This window comes from Castor canadensis, chromosome 14, assembly GCF_047511655.1.
Source record: "Castor canadensis chromosome 14, mCasCan1.hap1v2, whole genome shotgun sequence".
NCBI classification, from domain to species: Eukaryota; Metazoa; Chordata; class Mammalia; order Rodentia; family Castoridae; genus Castor; species Castor canadensis.
The window spans coordinates 925,810-942,816 of record NC_133399.1 but is presented as its reverse complement, the minus strand read 5'-3'; the positions used below and the strand labels follow the sequence as shown (position 1 = coordinate 942,816).

The 17,007-nt window shown below is 61.0% G+C and overlaps 1 protein-coding gene and 1 long non-coding RNA gene across 5 annotated transcripts in view; one reads left to right on the top strand and one right to left on the bottom strand.

Annotated features, from left to right (window-relative positions):
• Crtc1 (CREB regulated transcription coactivator 1) overlaps positions 1 to 11,906 on the bottom strand; it is a 43,739-nt gene extending 31,833 nt beyond the window's left edge. For all 4 annotated transcript variants that reach the window (XM_074053608.1, XM_074053609.1, XM_074053610.1 and 1 more), the window contains exon 1: positions 11,736 to 11,906. In XM_074053608.1, the coding sequence (XP_073909709.1) occupies positions 11,736 to 11,861 (126 nt within the window). In that variant the 5' untranslated portion in view covers positions 11,862 to 11,906. The remainder of the gene's footprint in view (positions 1 to 11,735) is intronic.
• A 205-nt stretch (positions 11,907 to 12,111) lies between these two features.
• Positions 12,112 to 13,470, top strand: LOC141416593 (uncharacterized). Its single transcript, XR_012441231.1, has 2 exons — positions 12,112 to 12,373; positions 13,140 to 13,470. It is a non-coding gene; the product is annotated as an uncharacterized lncRNA (long non-coding RNA).
• The last annotated feature ends 3,537 nt before the right edge of the window (positions 13,471 to 17,007 follow it).

The following is a 17,007-nucleotide window of genomic DNA, read 5'->3' as shown; positions in this document are numbered from 1 at the left end:
GGGGTCCGGAGTGTGTGCCCAGGCCTGCGTGCCCCAGAGCCCCCTCGGGAGGGGCAGCTCACCCCTCCGCACAGCCCGGATCCCATCTGTCCCTACACTGGCCAGTTAAACCCGATGTGTCCCTGGCCAGCAGGATTGGGCCCCTCTGTGAAGGGAGGCCAGGGCAGGGAGCCGCAGTGCCCAGGACGAGCCACGCAGGCCAAAGGGCCACCCGCCAGCAAGGAAGACTGGACTGGGTGCCTTGGCAGGGGACAATGGAAGGAATCTGTGCAGAAAACCGGCAGGAGATGGAGAGGGGGCAGGTGGCCATGAGGTGACAGTGAAAGTGAAGCTGGAAGAACGCTGCAGGTGGGAGGCCTGGCGAGTGCAGAGGCTCTGGGGGAGTGGGGTCTGAGGAGGCCAGGCTGCCCAAGAGAGGTGGCCATGGGAGATGTGACTTCAGAGCCTCCAGATCTGAGCCTGGTGGGATCTCAGCTGAGTGAGGTCTTGGCACAGCAGCCTCTCTGGGACATGGCACGGGAACCAGACTGAGGCCTTCAGAGCCCTGGGCTCACTCCTGTAGGAATGGCCCCTCAGTCCAGGCTGGGTGGCATCCACAGACAGGGCCGCAGCGAGGACCTTCCTTCCCAGAGACCTGTGTGTCCCAGGTCATGGAGCTGCCCAGGGTCCCAGAAGAAGCCACCCTGCTGCCGTGCCCGGCCTCTTGCGGACACAAGTCCTGGGCGGCTCCAGACTCTGTCGTGTCCCACACAGCCCCCCATGCCCCACCCAGTCCCTGCAATCCCTGCAGCTGCCATCTCCTCCTTCCCACACGGGCCTTGAGGTACAGCTGGGCGGATCTGAGGTGCCAGGGCTGACCCTGGCTCATGTCACCACCTGTCCTCTGTGCCAGTGGTCATGCCCCTCCTGTGACTTGTCACACCACCCGTGGGATGGTGTCAACCACTGCCCAAGGGCAGAGGCCTGGCCATAGCCATCCCCTTGGCTGTCCCCTCCGGCACCCCCATACTGCCCTGCTCCACGTCCACCTGGCCCAGGGACGTCGCTAGCTCCATGGGCTCCTCTGTATCCCGCCTGGCTGCCGGGGCCCAGGACAAGCCTGTCCTCCAGGGCCTGGGAGGAGGCGGTCACTCCATAGGGGACAGATCAGCGTGGGCAGCTGGAAAAGCAGCCAAGGTTGCTGCAAGTTACAGGACACAGCCTCCCGTGGCAGGGCCCCAGGGGCAGGAGGGGCAGCACGGGTGAGGGACGTGGGAAGAGAGGGAAGTCACGGCCCAGCCCATACCTGAGACCCCTGGGCTGGGGGGCCGAGGCCAGGGCCCGGGCATCCTGGACAGGAAGGAGGAAGGCAGAGGCCACTGCCAAGGGCCTCAACTGACATCCGTGTTTTGTCCAGGAGCCTGGACGCTGGGGCCCTGTCTCCAGAATGAACAGAGCAAAAAGGAACTGAAGGTGGACTCAAGTGGTAGGATGCCTGCCAGGCAGTGACAAGTCCTGAGTTCAAACCCCGACTGCCCAAACCGAAACAAGACAGAACAAAACTCCGTCCTGAAATTCTTAGGGGCGCTCAGGGGACCAAGATGGCCCTGAAAGAGAAGGGTGAGCCCTTCCCAGTGGCAAAGCTCATTGCCAAGCCCTGGCAATGAGAACGGTGTGGTGCTGGTGCAGACAGATGGACAGACAATCCCTGGACAGACAGAGAGCTGGGAACGAGCCCTCAGGTGTAAAGGCAAGTCGTCCTCGAGGACGCTGGCGCCCCACGTCTCCAAGATGGTCTCGCACGCACGGCTCTGCAGGGAGAGTGGAGCTGGAGCCGGCCCCAGCACTGCGTGCGAAACTCAGCTCCAAGTCGAACAAAGTGAAAACCAGAAAACCAAAAACCCCAAACTATCGCCCTGGAAGTGTAACTGCCAAATATAAACCCAGAAATCAGAAGTGACACGTAACGCAGATTATAAACCTGTGAGAAGGAGACACAGAGAGAGCTCACAACGCCGGCTCTGCCAGGGACTTCTTGGATCCCATGCTAAAAGACAAAAAAAAAAAAACAGAAATTTGGACTCCGTCAAAATTAAAAACATTTGTGCATGAAAGGACGCCATCCGCGGAGTGCAGAGGCTCCGCTCCCCGGAACGAGAGAAATATTTGCGAATCACATCGCTGATAAGAAATTAATGTCCAGGGTACACAAAAAGACAGCCCAGTGCAGAAACGGCTCGCAGGGGACGCGAACAGAGAGAGACTTCTCCACGCGAGCGGCCGCCCCGCACGGCCCTGATCTTCAGCAACCACGGATCAAAACCACAGGGAGAGACCACCGCACGCCCAGCAGCACAGCCAGTGCTGAAAAGAAAACAAAACGGCAGGTGCTAGAGGGTTATGGGGGGGCCACTGGGGCTGAGTGGCCTGTGGGGAGGACAGTGAACAGTACAGTCTCTGCAGGGAGCAGAGTGGCAGAGCCTCAAACATTAAACAGAGCTGGCCAGTCACAGTAGCTCACGCCTATAATCCCAGCTACTTGGCAGGCAGGCAATGGGGGTGTTCACAGTTTAGGCCAGCTCCCCCCCATCTCAACCAGTAAGACAGGTATAGTGTGACATGCCTGTCATCCCAGCTAGGGAGGCACAGGCAAGTACGATTCTGGTCGAGGCCAGCCCTGGGCAAGACTCTAAGACCCTACCTGAAAAAAAACTGCAAAAGCTGAAAGGACTGGGGGAGGGCTCTGAGGCTGGCGGCCATCTCAGCTCCGCCTCCTGTGTCCCCAGCCCGAGGGACAGCCAGGCTGCAGAGCCATCCACCGGGCAGGCGCCCCGCTGGGCAGTGCTGTCACCTCCTGGACACTTCCGGGCGACTGACCAACTGGCCCGCACCCCGCCCTCTGCACCCAGGTGAGCGGCCAGAGCCCAGAGGAAACGAAGGCTCGGGTTTCTGTTTCCAATTCCAACACAAGCGTGGAAACACAAACAGCTCAATTTGTAAAGAAAAAAACACCAAGGTGTGGGGCTGGGTGAGCGCCGGCCACAGCCACAAGCCGCACCCCAGCAGCAGTGGGCCTGGGATGAAAGTCCCAAGGAGACCCTGGACTGGGGTCCCCGGCACCCACGGTGCTCACACGTGGCCATGGATTCAGCACCTTGGGGACTCACACACAGACGCCTGCCCTGCCACCCAGCCCTGCTCAGATCTAGGGAACTTCCTACATGAAATCAGGCCCTGGCCGGGCACAATGGCCGCGTCTGTGACCCCAGCAATCGGTCGGCAGAGGCAGGAGGGTCCTGAGTTCCAGGCCAGCCCGAGCTGCAGAGTGAGTTCCTGTACACTGGGAGCGAGGATGTCACCATGTAACACGAACCCCGCTTCCCGTGCCCCCTGGGTGACAGCAGGCTCTGCTGTGCCAGCTCCAGCGCCCTGGGGCACAGGGCGACACAGCCAGCGGTCCCCATCTCCTGCCCCTGCCCCAAACCTGTCCCACACGGTAGGAGGGGGCATCTCTGCTGCACATAAGTCATGTCACCATCCTGACATCCAGGACCAGATGCCAAGGCCTCACCATGGTCCCCGAGCCTCACCACCAAGATCCTCCCGTGAGAAGCTCCGGCCTCGCGGGGAGACCCTGGAGCCTCTCACTTTGTCCCCGGAGCTGAGGGGTGCTGCCCGACTCGAGGGGTGTGACGTCTACCCGGCCCGCCACGTGTGTCAGGTCAGGCTCGGCTGGCATGGCTCCCCCAGAGCTCCAGAAAGTCGCTGCTGTACGCTCCTGACGCCACGGCCCTGAGCACGGACTGACAACAGGACCCCAGGCCTTGTCCCGGGACTCGCGGGAGCCTGGTGGGGTGGCAGGAAGCGCTGTTCTCCCAAACCACACTGTGAGATCAGGGCCCTCGCTACTGCTGTAGTGCTCCCCGAGAGCCTGCCGAATACACACCAAGGGCCTGCTGGATACAGCCTGTGCGCCTGCTGCATACACTCTGAGTGCCTGCTAGCATGTGCTCACTGCGTGTCCTCACCACCTGCTGGATGCCTGCCGAGTCCCCACCCTGTGCCCCGACTGCCACCATCGCCATGTGCTGGTGGCATCTGTGCCCAGAACCTAGCCAGCACGAGCAGGTGGCACCCATCGCCAGGCCCCAGTCCAGACACCCATGTGACCTGAGGATTCAGAGACCATGGGGCCCCTTCTCCATGGCGGGGGAGCAGAGCTGTGAGGGACGCCTGGGGCTGCCACAGCCAGGGGACGTGGGGACCACACTGGGGGGCGCCTGGAGCCGTAGAACGTCCCTGCGCTTTTCCCCTGTGTGCCATTTGAGCACCCTGAGGACGAGACCTGGCCTTGCTTCATTTCCTCTTGGCAAACAATAAATATTGACTCTGTAGCCTTGGCCCTCGAGGCACACAGTGGCTTCCTTGTTTGCACACCTGGACCCCCATCCGGCCACACCTGGGTCTCTTCCTCTGCATGGGAGCCAGCAGGGCATGGTGGCACCAGGAGTAGAGGGAGGGTGTCAGGGCGGAGAGGCTGTCCATGGCAGGGGCTCCAAGGTATGACCAGGTCCCCCAAATTGCTGGCACCCCCACACTGCAGGCTGGGGGGACCCCGCCCTTCCCAAGCCTTGCTCAAAACCCCTCTTGGAAGCTGGGCGCTGATGGCTTTCACACCTGTGGTCCCAGCTATTTGGGAGGCTGAGATCAGGAGGATCACAGTTCAAGGCCAGCCCAAGCAAATAGTTCATGAACCCCCCCACCCCCCCATCTCCAAGATAACCAGACCAAAATGGGCTGGAGGTATGGCTCAAGCCATTGAGCACCTACCATGCAAGCGTGAAGCCCTGAGTTCAAACCCCAGACCCACCAAAAACAAAACAAAAAAACCCTCGTGGTGGGTCACCCACTCCCCACCACAGAGCTCAGTGACACATGGTGGGGCTGTTCCCCGCACTCAGTGAGGACAGTGTCACCCTCGTTCACGGACGGGGTGGTGGAAACCAGGGACAACCTCTGTGTTTCGATGGCTGGACGTAAGTCAAGGCCCAGTGTGTAACACGGACCAAGTTCTGGCCCCTGCTCCCTTCATGCTGCAAGTGTTTTTCATCCGGGCAGGAGGGGTGGGTGACAGGCTCTCTCTCATGGGCCACTGCCATAGCCCACCATGCCCAGGGACTCCAACAAAGCTGGCTTCTGCTACTTTACCCTGGTCACACACACTGCCATCACGATCCCCAGTAGGGCTTGTGGCTTCCGTCATCTGCACAGTCAGGGCCCTCTGCCACCTGCCTCTCCCAGTCCCTCACTCCATGCAGTCCTGGCATGCCCTGCCCTGCCCGGCCCAGCTGGTTGATCCCAGGCCTGTCCACAGACAAGGGTCCTCACAGGCCCCTGGGGTGGTCCACACTGGCTGGATCTCCCCTCGCTCCCCTCACGCTTGCCAGCACGGCTTTGGGACCTCAGCCTCCCTGCAACCCAAGGATGGCACCGTCACTGCCTTCACCACCACCCCGAGCACCCTGCACCCCAGAAGCTCGGCACCAGCCTTCCCGCCAGCCACTGTTTAGGGCCAGGCCACTGGGGGTGGAGCTGGGCTGAGGGTCTGCCGAGCTGCATCTTGAGTCCCCACCCACTCAAAGACGGCACAGCTCCCACCTCGCCCCCAGTCGTGACAACCAGAAATGTCCCCAAATGCTGCCACATGCCCTGGAGGCAGACGCAGCCCCGTGAGCACCTGCTCTCAATGGACTGGCTGCTGGTTTGAAGCCTGCTGCACCTCACACTGGCTGTCACCTCCCAGGCCAAACCCCAGCCCTGACGTCTATATGGCCTTTCCCTATACACCCTGTGGAATCCCCAAGCTGAGACCAGAAGCCACCAGCACAGATGATGGCCGCTCCACCATGATGAACCACACCCAGTCCCAAACAGAGGGATCTGATGGCCTGTGATGTCATGGGACCCCAAGACACAGAGCAAGCTGTGACAGGTTCAGGCAAGAGTCATTTGGCTCTGTGCTCTGGGCTGAGAACAGGGACAGTGACAGGAAGATCCTCCCCACTGTAAGCATGACGGCCACTGAGCCCAGGGCCAGCTTGCCCCAGCCCACACTGACCTGTCCACCCGGGTGAGTCCGTGGTCAGCACTCACACACCTGCCCACACCTGGGGCAGGGCCCTCGGACCCCGCACCCCACACCTGCCCACGCAGAACCTCAGACGTCCCCAAAGTGGGACAGGGGCCGCCTCCCCTCAGGTCTGAGACCTCTGATGCCAGGAGGCAGAGCAAACTCCACCCCCCACCCCCCCACCCCCATCTTAGGCCGCTGTCCTCAGGCACGTGTCACAGCCAGGGACAACTGAGCCACACCTGGCCGGCTCTGCTGTCTGACATACTGACATGTCGCTTCACATGTGGTCACCACGGCTGGAGGTGCCATCCGTAATTCCAGGTTAACAGAGAAACAGGAGCAGCGGTCCAAGTGGAGGCCAGGCCATGCTGGCCGGTGTGGAGGGCCACGCGGACCCAGGCCACACGGAACGCCAGGAGGAGGATGCGTCTTTGCACGGGACAAAGCCTGGCCTGCGGAGCACGCGCTGGGAGAGGCTCCGGGCAGTGGCCTGTGAGGGCGGGCGCTTAGCGTGCACAGGTGCCCGGCATCTTGGGCTGGTGATGACATTTCCAGCCACACACTGGGTGACAGGACATCTGTCTCAGGTGTCACAGCCCAGGCAGGGGACCTCTGTAGGGATGTGGAGGTGGGTGTGGGGGCCAGACCAACCCTCAACTCCGCAAACAGGTTCGTGTGCTGTCCCCCCTGCCCGCCACTGCGGTCACTCCCTCCAAGACCACAGTGGCCCGCAGCAGAAGACGGTGACTCCTGGGTCTGGACACAGGAGAAACGGGGACTCAGCTGGGGAAACTGAGTCATACAGCGGAAACCCCGCCTCCCAGCCAAGCAAGAGAAGGTTCAAGCGTGGCTCTAACCCCTCAATCACACGTCGCTGCTTCTCCCCGGGCAGCACCACGTTTGCCTCTTCTGGCCAGGTTGCTGCTGCAGCCTCAGTTTCCCCATCTGCTAGATGGGGGCAGGACTGAGGATACAGTGGGAGAGTGACTCTGGTCACTCTGTCCCCGCCCCTGCTCAGGACACAATCCAAAGTCCTCACTCTTTGTCCCCTGGGCATCTGGCCTCTGCCAGGCAGTCAGCTCCAAAACACCAGGCACAAGCCAGCCCTGCCCTGACCCAGGCCCACTGCCCTCTGTCCCCTTCACCCTGAGCTCCCTGCATAGCCAGGGCCCCGAGGTCGCCTGAAGGCCTTTCTAGCCGCTCCCAGTCCCTGTCTGTTTGCATGAGGCCATCGCCCAGGGGCTCTGTATTGCCTCCCCTTTTTAAATTTTATTTATTTGAGGGGGGGGTTGGCACGGGAGTTTGAACTCAGGGCCTCACACTTGCTAGGCAGGCACTCCGCCAATCTGCCTTCCCTTTTTATAAGGACACTAGTCCACTGAGGTGAGAGCCACCCTCAATCCTGATGACCTCAGCCCTGGATCCTAACCCGAATTCCACCCGCGGAGACCTTTCTAGAGAGGACTCCGTCCCCAGGTTCCAGGGGACTCGAGGGGTGGACTAATGATTGTTGGGGCCATCACGAGGCCACTATGGGTGTGACTCCCGGTCTAGGGGATGGGTCCTATGTATGCACAGAGGCCACAGACGGCACCAGGCAGGGCAGGCAGCCAGCGGGGAGGTGGCCACTGCCAGAGCTGGGATGGGGGCCAGGCCAGGTGACCTCCCTCTTCAATACCTTAGCCCTGTGTCCAGGGACCGGTTGCTTCACCATCCTGGGAAGGACCAGCACATTGTCCCTCAGTTCGACCAGGGAACTGCTACTTTCTTGAGACGGGGTCTCCCTGTGCTGCCCTAACTTGTCTCAAACTCCCGGGCTCCAGCAACCCTCCTGCCTCCACCTCCCGAGTAGCTGGGACCACAGGGCCACCACACCTAGCTATGTGAGGTCTTCTTTCAGCCCAAGTGCCATGTCCCATGCTACCAGCCAGCAGCTGACATTCCCATCCCCTCTCTCCCCGCTCCAATCCGCCAGCATCTTTGGGGGGCCCTGCCTTGCTTGCCCACGCCAGTACGGCCCTAACCTGGAGGCCCAGGCTGCCCTAAGCCCAGTTGACGGGGTGTGACGCCTCCCCGAGGCAGAGGCGTCCTCAGAGGGCACCACGCTGTCCCTTGGTCCACGTCTGTGCGAGGAAGTTCACATTGCACAGCCATGTGGACATGACGACCAAGGGCAGCTTGGGTTGCACCTCAGCCGGAGGTGGACACACAGGGTCCAAGCGGCAGACGATGGCCTCACAGGTTGGACCTGCATCACCCAGCCTCGGGGGAGTGAGGTGACGATGGCGCCACATCAGAACTCCCCGTTGCACAGCACACTTGAGGAAATACAAAGGGGTGAACTCTGTGCTCCGTGTTCTTCCCTACAGCTCAAGGTGGAGGCCCTGAGTTCCAACCACAGGGCTGGAAAAAAAAAAAATGAGGTCCAACCCATGCCACACGTGGATGGACCTCAAAAACAAGGTGCTGAGTGACAGAGCCAGGCACAAAGGCCACGTGCCATGTATCCGATCGACAGGAAATGCCCAGAACAGGAAGCGGGGCAGGGGCTGGGGACTGGGGGCTCCTCTGAGGGTGCAAAGGAGTTTCAGCTTGGCTGCCTATGGGCCACGGCTGTGACTATCACAAAAGCCACTGATTGGTGCATACAAACTAGCTGTCCCTGGGTGTTGGAGGGGGACCAGCTCCAGAAATCCCAAGGCCTCGCAGCCCACGGATGCTGTGGGGTCTGCAACAGAGCCTGCGCCCACATGGCCTCTCAAAGCCTCCCCTCCTGGCCTCCCCTGAGTCTTCATTCTGTCAAGGAGACACTGTAACTGCCACCTAGACACTTGCTACACTGTATCTTTGGAGAACAATGACCAGGGGGGGAAGCCTGTAGCTCTTCTAGGGAAGCCATTCTTTCCCCATGCACAGGTGGCTGCCTCAATCCCAGAATGCCGAGCCTACAGCGGGCTGCTGTGTGTCTCAATAAAGTAAGTCGGGATGGCCACCCCCGCTGCAGGCCCCCTCTGTCCCTCCCCTGCCTCAGCACCCACCTTCTTGCCTCCCCCTCCTCCTCCTCTCGGGTCCTCTGGGTGTCCCCCTGTGAATAGACTATTTTACACCTAAGGAATCATTCTCTCTGGTGCCCCCTAGATCCACGCCAGCTACCCCAAAGCATGGCATTGGAGTGTCCACTGGGTCCCCACCACCAGCACAGTCCCAGAATGCACCAGCTAAGGAAAACTGTCATTGAGTGAAATGAACCAGCTGCCTGCCCTAACCTTCACAGATCTAGAGAGGTTAAGAAACCTGCCCAGAGTCACACAGCAGAGAGCTGCAGCTCTTGGGCACAGTGGGAGGAACGCTTGTACCCTGGCTCCCCACCCCAACCCCACACGGCCCCCCCATGGCCCCGAGGCCCTGCCCCAACACTCATTTAGCAGACGGCCTCTGGTGGGGCCTCCCTGGCAGGAAAGCAGCTCCAAGTGCATCACCACTGAGCAGGACAGGAATGGGAGTCGCTCCTCACCTGGGCACAGGTGTGACAGTGCCCTGGGGGTCCACAAGCTTGGTCTCTGCGTCCACCAAGCTGGGAGGGAGCCTTCCTGAGGGGCACACCCACGTGGTGCGTGAAGACTGTGGGACGACCTGCCAAACGGCGACCCTCATGATGGGCAGAAATGTCTCCATATAGATGTCCCCAGTGTCCCCGGGAAGTGAGGCGCAGAATCGTCCCCAGTGATGGCTTCCAGGGGCTGGGGAAAGGGACAGGGAGTGGCTGCTGATGGAAACAGGGTCTCCTTTTGGGGGATGGAACGTTAGAGGTGGGGGAGGGGTCACACACTGTGAGTAAACTAAAAGCCACCGTTAAACAAGTAACTGTAAGTGACATCTCGATAACACGGTTATTTGAAAGGAACCTTTTCAACAACAATCCCTTCCCAGCGCACCCACGAAGACAACAGGACCCCTTTCTTCCTGTCACACCACAAACACTTGGCACCAACTACATGCACACCGCCGTCCTGGGCTCCCCGACCGCGCACACGTGCGACCGCTCGCTTGCCAGCCACCTGTCCATCCCTGGGGAGAAGAAGGGCAGTGTCCCCCAGCAAAGGGACGGAGCCCGGCTGAGGATCAATATATCCTCGTGAAGACACACGTCCTCGACAGTAAAGTCAGTCACGATCTCGGGGAGAAACAGGGGACTCAATTATAACACGACCCCAAGTCCCAGCCAAGTTCTCCTGGGCCAGTCCAACGAGTAGCCGAATTCAGAAACCAGGGATGCAGGGTTTGCAGCCCTGACCTCCCCAAGGCCTGGGGTGCAGGGCAGGACCCCCCACTCTGCACTACACAGCAGCATTCTTGCCTCCTGACCCACGAGGAAGGTCTTGCCAGGCACGCCTGACCAGGGAGTGCCTCGCCCCCTTGGGAACCACAGGGCTGTCCCAGGAGAAGAGCCAGCCACGGTGCAGCCCCAGGCCCACACGGCTGCCCAGGCTGTAGGGACTTGCTCCCCACCCCAAGGACACCCCCACCCGAGGCACACCTGTCCTGCATTCTGGCTCCAGTGGCCAGCTGTCCCCTATCCCACCAGGAGGAACGGCGCCTGGTTCCCCAACATACAGGCTGCACAGACACAGATCTCTGCCCCACCCTGTAGCCAGCAGTCCCCTGTCCCACCAGCAGGAACCCTGCCTGGTTCCCACCATACAAGCCACAGGACACATCCAGCTGTGTCACTCCCAGTTCCAGGACACAGCGCAAACTGCGTGCTTGTCCGCTCTTAGGACGCCATGGGGGGCACTGAGGTGTTCCAGAGTGAGAGTACCTGCCCCATCTCGGTCTGCAAGTGGGGACATCTGTCCCTCTCCCGATACACAAGGAGGGACAATGATGTAGAGACAGCCCTCCCTTCAGGTGGCAAGGATGTGAGAGCACCTGTTCCCCCCGCCCCGGGGTAGCAAGGCTGGGGACGCCTGTACCCCTGGATAGCAAGGATGGGGTTGCATGTCAACCTGGATAGCAAAATTGGGGATGCCTGTCTCCTTGGGTAGCAACGATGGGGACGCCTGTCCCCCTCGGGTCCCAACCCCCAAGCAATGCTGGCAAACATCTTCCAACTCACACATCTCAGTGTCACGGCGCCCCACACACGTGGCAGTGATGTGGGGACACCTGTCCTCTGCAGGTACTAATGATGCGGGAAGGCATCTGTCCCCTCGGGTGAGCCACCCGTGATGTCAGGACACCTGTCCCCTTCAGGTAGCGCTGGAGCCGCACCTGTTCCCCCTCCCGGAGGTAACAATGTGGAGGCCCGGTGCCCTCCAGGTAGCAGAGACAGGGTGGCACCTGTCGTCCCCCAGGAGCAATGCTGCACCCCGGGGATCCCGAGGCGGGGGGGGGGATGGGGGAGGGGGACCGTCCCGCCCACGACGCGGGGCATGGGGACACCTGTGCCCTCGGGCGGCCAAGCCCCGCCCCCGCCGCGCCCCGCCCCCGCGCGCGCCCCCGCCCCCCGCCCGGGCACGCGCCCGGCACGCGCCCCTCCCTCCCTGCCTCCCTCCCTCCCTCCGCCGCCGCCGCCGCCGCCGCTGCCGCCGGCCCGCGGGGTGGGCGCGGGCGGCCCCCTCACCCGCGCGGCCCGCGTCAGGCTCAGGTCCTTCATGACCTCCTCGAAGGCCGCCGTCTCTTCCGCCTGCTTCTGATTGTGCAGCGCGATCTTCTCGCTGAATTTCCGCGGATTGTTCGAAGTCGCCATCTTCTCGCCGCCGCCGCCTCCTCCACCACCTCCTCCTCCTACTCCTCCGCCTCCCGCCCCCCACCCGCCCGCGCCACCGCGCACGCGCCGGTCGGGCCCGCGGGCGGCGTGGAGTGCGCATGCGCATGGGGGGGGGCGGTGGTGATGGCGGTGGCGGCGAGGAAGTGCAAGGCGCAGGCGCGCAGCAGCGGCGCGTGGCGCGGGGGCGACGGCGCATGCGTGCGCCGCGGGGAGAAACAGGGAGGGAAAGGAGTCGGGGTTCCGCGCATGCGCGGTGTCCCGCTGCTTAGTTCGCTGGACAGCGGCCGCCCGGCTGCGGGGCCGGAGTCCATGAAGGCGGTGGGGTAGGATGCGGGAGACAAGTCTGACCCGTGCCCGTCCAGTTTGCAACGGTAGGACCTGGCATGTCCCCAAGGATAGGTGGCACCCCGATTCAGAGTTCTGAGACCAGTCCCGGGTTCCGGCCATTGGTGCATTCCCTCGAGGTTCATGGAGCACCTGCCGTGTGTCAGGTAAAGTGGGGGCACGCAGGAGCCGGCACACGTGGTCCCTGCCCGGGGCACGGGGGAGGGGAGCGAGGGTAACCCACACATGCCCACGTGTGTCAGGGGCGCGCCTAGCATGCGCGATGCCCCGGTCCATCCCAGACCCGCAGAGAGAAGGGGAGCTAGAGAGAGAGACAGACAGACAGACAGACAGAGGGGGGAGGGGGAGGGGGAGAGAGAGGGAGAAACTGGGGCCACCAGGGGCAGGGAATGTCACCTGCAGCCCCCAGCGCATAAACCCCGTCCATAACCCCCTTCGTTCAAAGGTCTGTGCTTTGCATTGGGGTGGTAACAGAAGGATCCCGAGTTTCCACCTAGATTCAGCAGAGAAAGAGGTCACAGTCTTCCCGGTGGTAGAGAGGTGACCCAGGGAAGTGACACCCAGCTGTCTGTCCTGAAACTAGGAGGATTGAATTAAGGATCTGGGCCGCTTAGGGGTTCTGTCTGCACCACACACAGGCACACTGTATACTAGAGTGCAGGATAGCTGGGGGTGCTGGTGGAGATTCAGGGGACAGCAGCATTTTCTAGCAGGCTCTTCCCACGCTATAGGACGGGTAATAAAATATCCCTATTCAAAGGTTTTCCTCTGGAGTGTCCTGGCCATTGGCCACGCCCTCTTTCAGTCCTTGTTCTTGTGGCTTTGAGCACTTTTGTGCTTGACATGCATCTCCTACCCTGCCCTTTCTGGCGACGCCTGTCCTTCCGGGACACCCTCTGTTCACCCTTCCAGAGTCTGAGAAGTGGGTGGGGCTGGCCTCACGACTCCTCCCACCCACCGACGTGGACGGCTTGGCCAATCAGCACAGCCCAGTGCCTGGGCCGTCAGGATTGGCTGCCAGTTTGCCCAATGAGATGCGACTCTGGGACTTTTGCTTGACCGTGGGAACAAGAAGACTCCGCCTTACTTGAAGGTTGCACGGTGGGAAGCCCCCGTGTGAAGAGGCTGAACACATGTCTAGGAAACAGAGCCCAAAGGTGTCCAGCTCCTGGATGCAGCTGCACCTGAAGCTGGATACCCCTGCCTTTTTAGTGATACGACCTGAAAACTCTCTTTTGCATGAGTTTATTTGAATTTCTTTTTCTGTGTCTGTCCCTGACTGAGACCCACTTCCCAACGGCAGGCGTGTGCTGCCGGTGGCTTCTAGCTCTTGCCACCATCCCGGGAGGTAGAACCCAGCCCCAAGGGAGGATCCACCTTCTGGCCCCACATGGCTTTTTTTTTTTTTATGGTTTTAGTGAGGTTACCTGTGTCCCTTACAAACATCTGCAGGGAGCCACTTTCCCGACACAGAAAGGTGGAAAGAAAAGATTGGGCAAGGTGTCAGGTTGCAGAAAGGACTGCACCTCAGGTGAAGTGAGTCCAGTGGCTGCCCTACCTCCCCATTCGCCTTGACGGTGACTCAAGTCCCCTTCTGCTCCACTGACCCCCAGGTCAGAGGAGGGTGACCGGGCAGAATCCAGGGCTGAAGTCTTCCTGTCCCCCCTCTTATTCCCTTCCTTCCTTAAGCTGGGACCTGGGCACGGTGGCCTTGCCTGTGACCCCAGCCCTCAGGAGCGGAGCCTGAGGCCAGAGGATTGGGAGTTCCAGGCCAGCCAGGGCTGCACGGTGAGGCCCTGTGGCAAAAAAAAAAAAAATTAAAAACAAGGGTGATCTTGTGATGCTCCTCAGAACATCCCGTGGCCTCTGTGAGCCACAGGGACCCCATTACCCATCCTACCCTCTTCCCGAGCCCCCCAGACCCACCCACCACCTCCTCACCACCCCACCTCCAGGTCTTTGTGGGCATGGCTCCCTTGGCTGGGCTGCTGTCCCCCTAGATCCTTGAGTGGCTGGCACCTTCCACCCTCAGGCCTCTCCTCTGAGACCCTCCTAAGGACTGTGGGCAGCCGTCCCCTGGTGTCTCATCCCGACCCGGGAGCACCCCACCCTGAAGGCAGCTGCTTCTGGGGTGCTGCCTGCTCTGTTCTCTGCTGACTGAGATCCGAAGCTGGAAGTTTCCTTCCTCTTTTAACCGTTCCTGTGTGACAGGGAAAGGACTCGACACAGGCTTTCCTACTCTGGAGGCTTGTTCTGTACTCACCTGTGTTCATTCTACTTCCCAGAATAATACTACATGGCAGGATTGGGGGGGTGGTGGCACAAAAGTGTTTGTTAAATGACTTCCAGCCTACTCATTCCTCAAGACTCACCTTCTCCAGAAGGCCTATCCAGATCACCAAGGAGAGCTGAGTCTCTCACTCCAGGCTCACCCAGGCCTGGGTCACTCTCTGGCCTGTCCTGGAAGGGAAGGAAGTGTCCAATTGCTGAAGGGCTTCACTTGGGTTATGGAACACATCTTATAAACCACTTCCTGCTGCCTCCTGGACCCGTCCTCTGTGTCATAGCTCTCTCTGACCCATCTTGCCCTCCACCCCGGTCTTGCTGCCTCAGGGCCTTTGCACAGCTGGTCCCCCTCCTGGAGAGACCTTTCCCCTGCATCAGGCCTCAGGGAGCCTTTATACAAGGTCAATGACAACCTGAGCTCCTGTGGGTTTTTGGCCAGGCCTTGTGCGTCAGGGGGACGGTGTCTTGGCTGCTCTTCTGGGGGAAGTGTGGGTAAATGGCACCATTAGCTCTTGAGAGATTAAACAGATAAGGCTCGGGAGGCACTTAGCCTCTCTCAGCTGGCTGTCCAGCTCTTCCTTATAAGGGATCCCTGGCTTCTCGGGGTGCCCACATGGCGGGGAGGTAAATTCAGGCCACAGACTCATCTCCGACCCCAAACCAGGCCCCCCGTCAGAGAGTAAAAGGCACAGTGAGTGCTGGGCCAGGACTGCAGACAGGATGCACTGGGGATGGCGCCAGCAGGGCTCGGGCCACCTCTAGGGGGCAGCCCACTTGTGCTAAGGGAGGTTGGAGGGTCATCCCGCAACACCCAGAGCTTCCTCACCTGCCCCGATGTCACAGACAGGGGGGGGCCCCCAGGCCTCTGGTGCCACAGCTGCAGTAGAGGAAGGGCTGGCTTTTGTTCTCTGTTTTTCTTTACCTGGGTCCCCATCCGAGTCTGGGGAGTCAGCCCTCAGTAAGAGAAGTGTGAGCCAAGGTACTGGCCCCGGTCCCCCCACAGCCCCGGCCCCAGATTCTGTGCCCATGGTCTTGACCGTGTCGCTCTGCAGTCCTTCCTTCCCGGAGAAAGCCGTTCCCCCACTCCTCATTTTGGGGCTTGGTTATGAGATTTGCCTGGCCAAAGTCAGATGGGCAGATGCGATAGTGTAAGAGTTCCAAGTCTTGACCTTTGGAGGGCCCGAGTGGTTCTGCTTATCCATTTAACACAGGGCAGCGGAGCGTCCTATTGTCCACGGCAGAGTGGCCCAACCGAGGCCAGAGGAGAATGAGCACGGATGGCTACGGCTGACTGACATGCTGACCCGTCTCTGCTCCCCAGGCAGCTGGGACACTGGCAGAGGATGGGGCTGAGCCAACAGGGCTGTTCCACCCCAGATCAAGTAGGGCAAAGAAACAGCAGGGCAGGGCCACCTGGCTCCCCAGGGGCAGCGGGGCTGAGCGCCGTGCAGAGACTCCTCGCCAGCCAGGCCGCTGACATTTCAGTTGAGGGCCTGGCTGTCTGGCTTCCTGGTCCCTCGACTCCTGTTTTCTCAGCCTGGTTTTCCAGCCTTCCTGCCACTTCTCTGAGTTTCTGAGTTTTGTTTTGTTTTGCTGGGTTTTTTGTTTTTTTTGTTGTTGTTGTTGAGCTACGGTCTCTCTGCTTGGCCCAGGCTGGCCTGCTAGTATCAGAATATTGGACCAACAGCACCTGGGATCTGAAAAATCAGAGGGTAAGAAGACCAAGATGGTGTGCCCAGGATTTCAGGGCTCACGGAGAAAGCCTCCTTGTTCCTCTCCTAACTTGCTCCTCATGGCCACAAGATGGCTGCAGAAGCTCCTGGCATCGTGTCCACATAGGAAGCAGTCAGGAAAGGAAAGGGGCAACAAGGCCTCTCCCTTGTCCAGAAACACCCGACCCCTCACAGCTCACTGGCCAGAGCCGGGAAATGAGCCCAGATCAAAAACAACCCTGGCAAAAGGCACTGCCAAGAACGGCTCTGCTGAATCTTAAATCAAGCCCGAAGCTGGGCACGGAGCTGCTGGCAGCAAACTGGGGTTCTACTGGGGAGGGGGTCATGGCAGCTGGCTGGCCACACAGACTACAGGGGCCGCACACAGACGCCCGTGCTGTGTGGGGCACGGGTTGTGCCTCCGCGTCCGGCAGGACCCCTCGTGTGGGGTGACCTCATTCCAGCCGGGGCCCATCGTGCCGGGCAGGCCGGGCCAGGTGCCACAGGAGAGCGGAGCGTGGTGAATCCATGCTCGGGGCCGTGAGAACGGAGGGGCTGGCCCGGTTTCCGGAGCCGCAGCCGGAGCCAGGTCCGGGCGGATTCCCACCTCACACGGCTCCCCCGAGGCCCCCTTGGCCTGGCCTCCCGCAGGCCCCAAAGTCGCGCTTGGCCTGGCTCTCGGCTGCCTGCGCCGTCCCGTCCCGTCCCGGGGGGCCGGCTCTTCCCACAGCCCGAGCCCAGGTGCGGAGGGAGGGGGCGCCGCGGTCCCCAGAGCCCAGAGC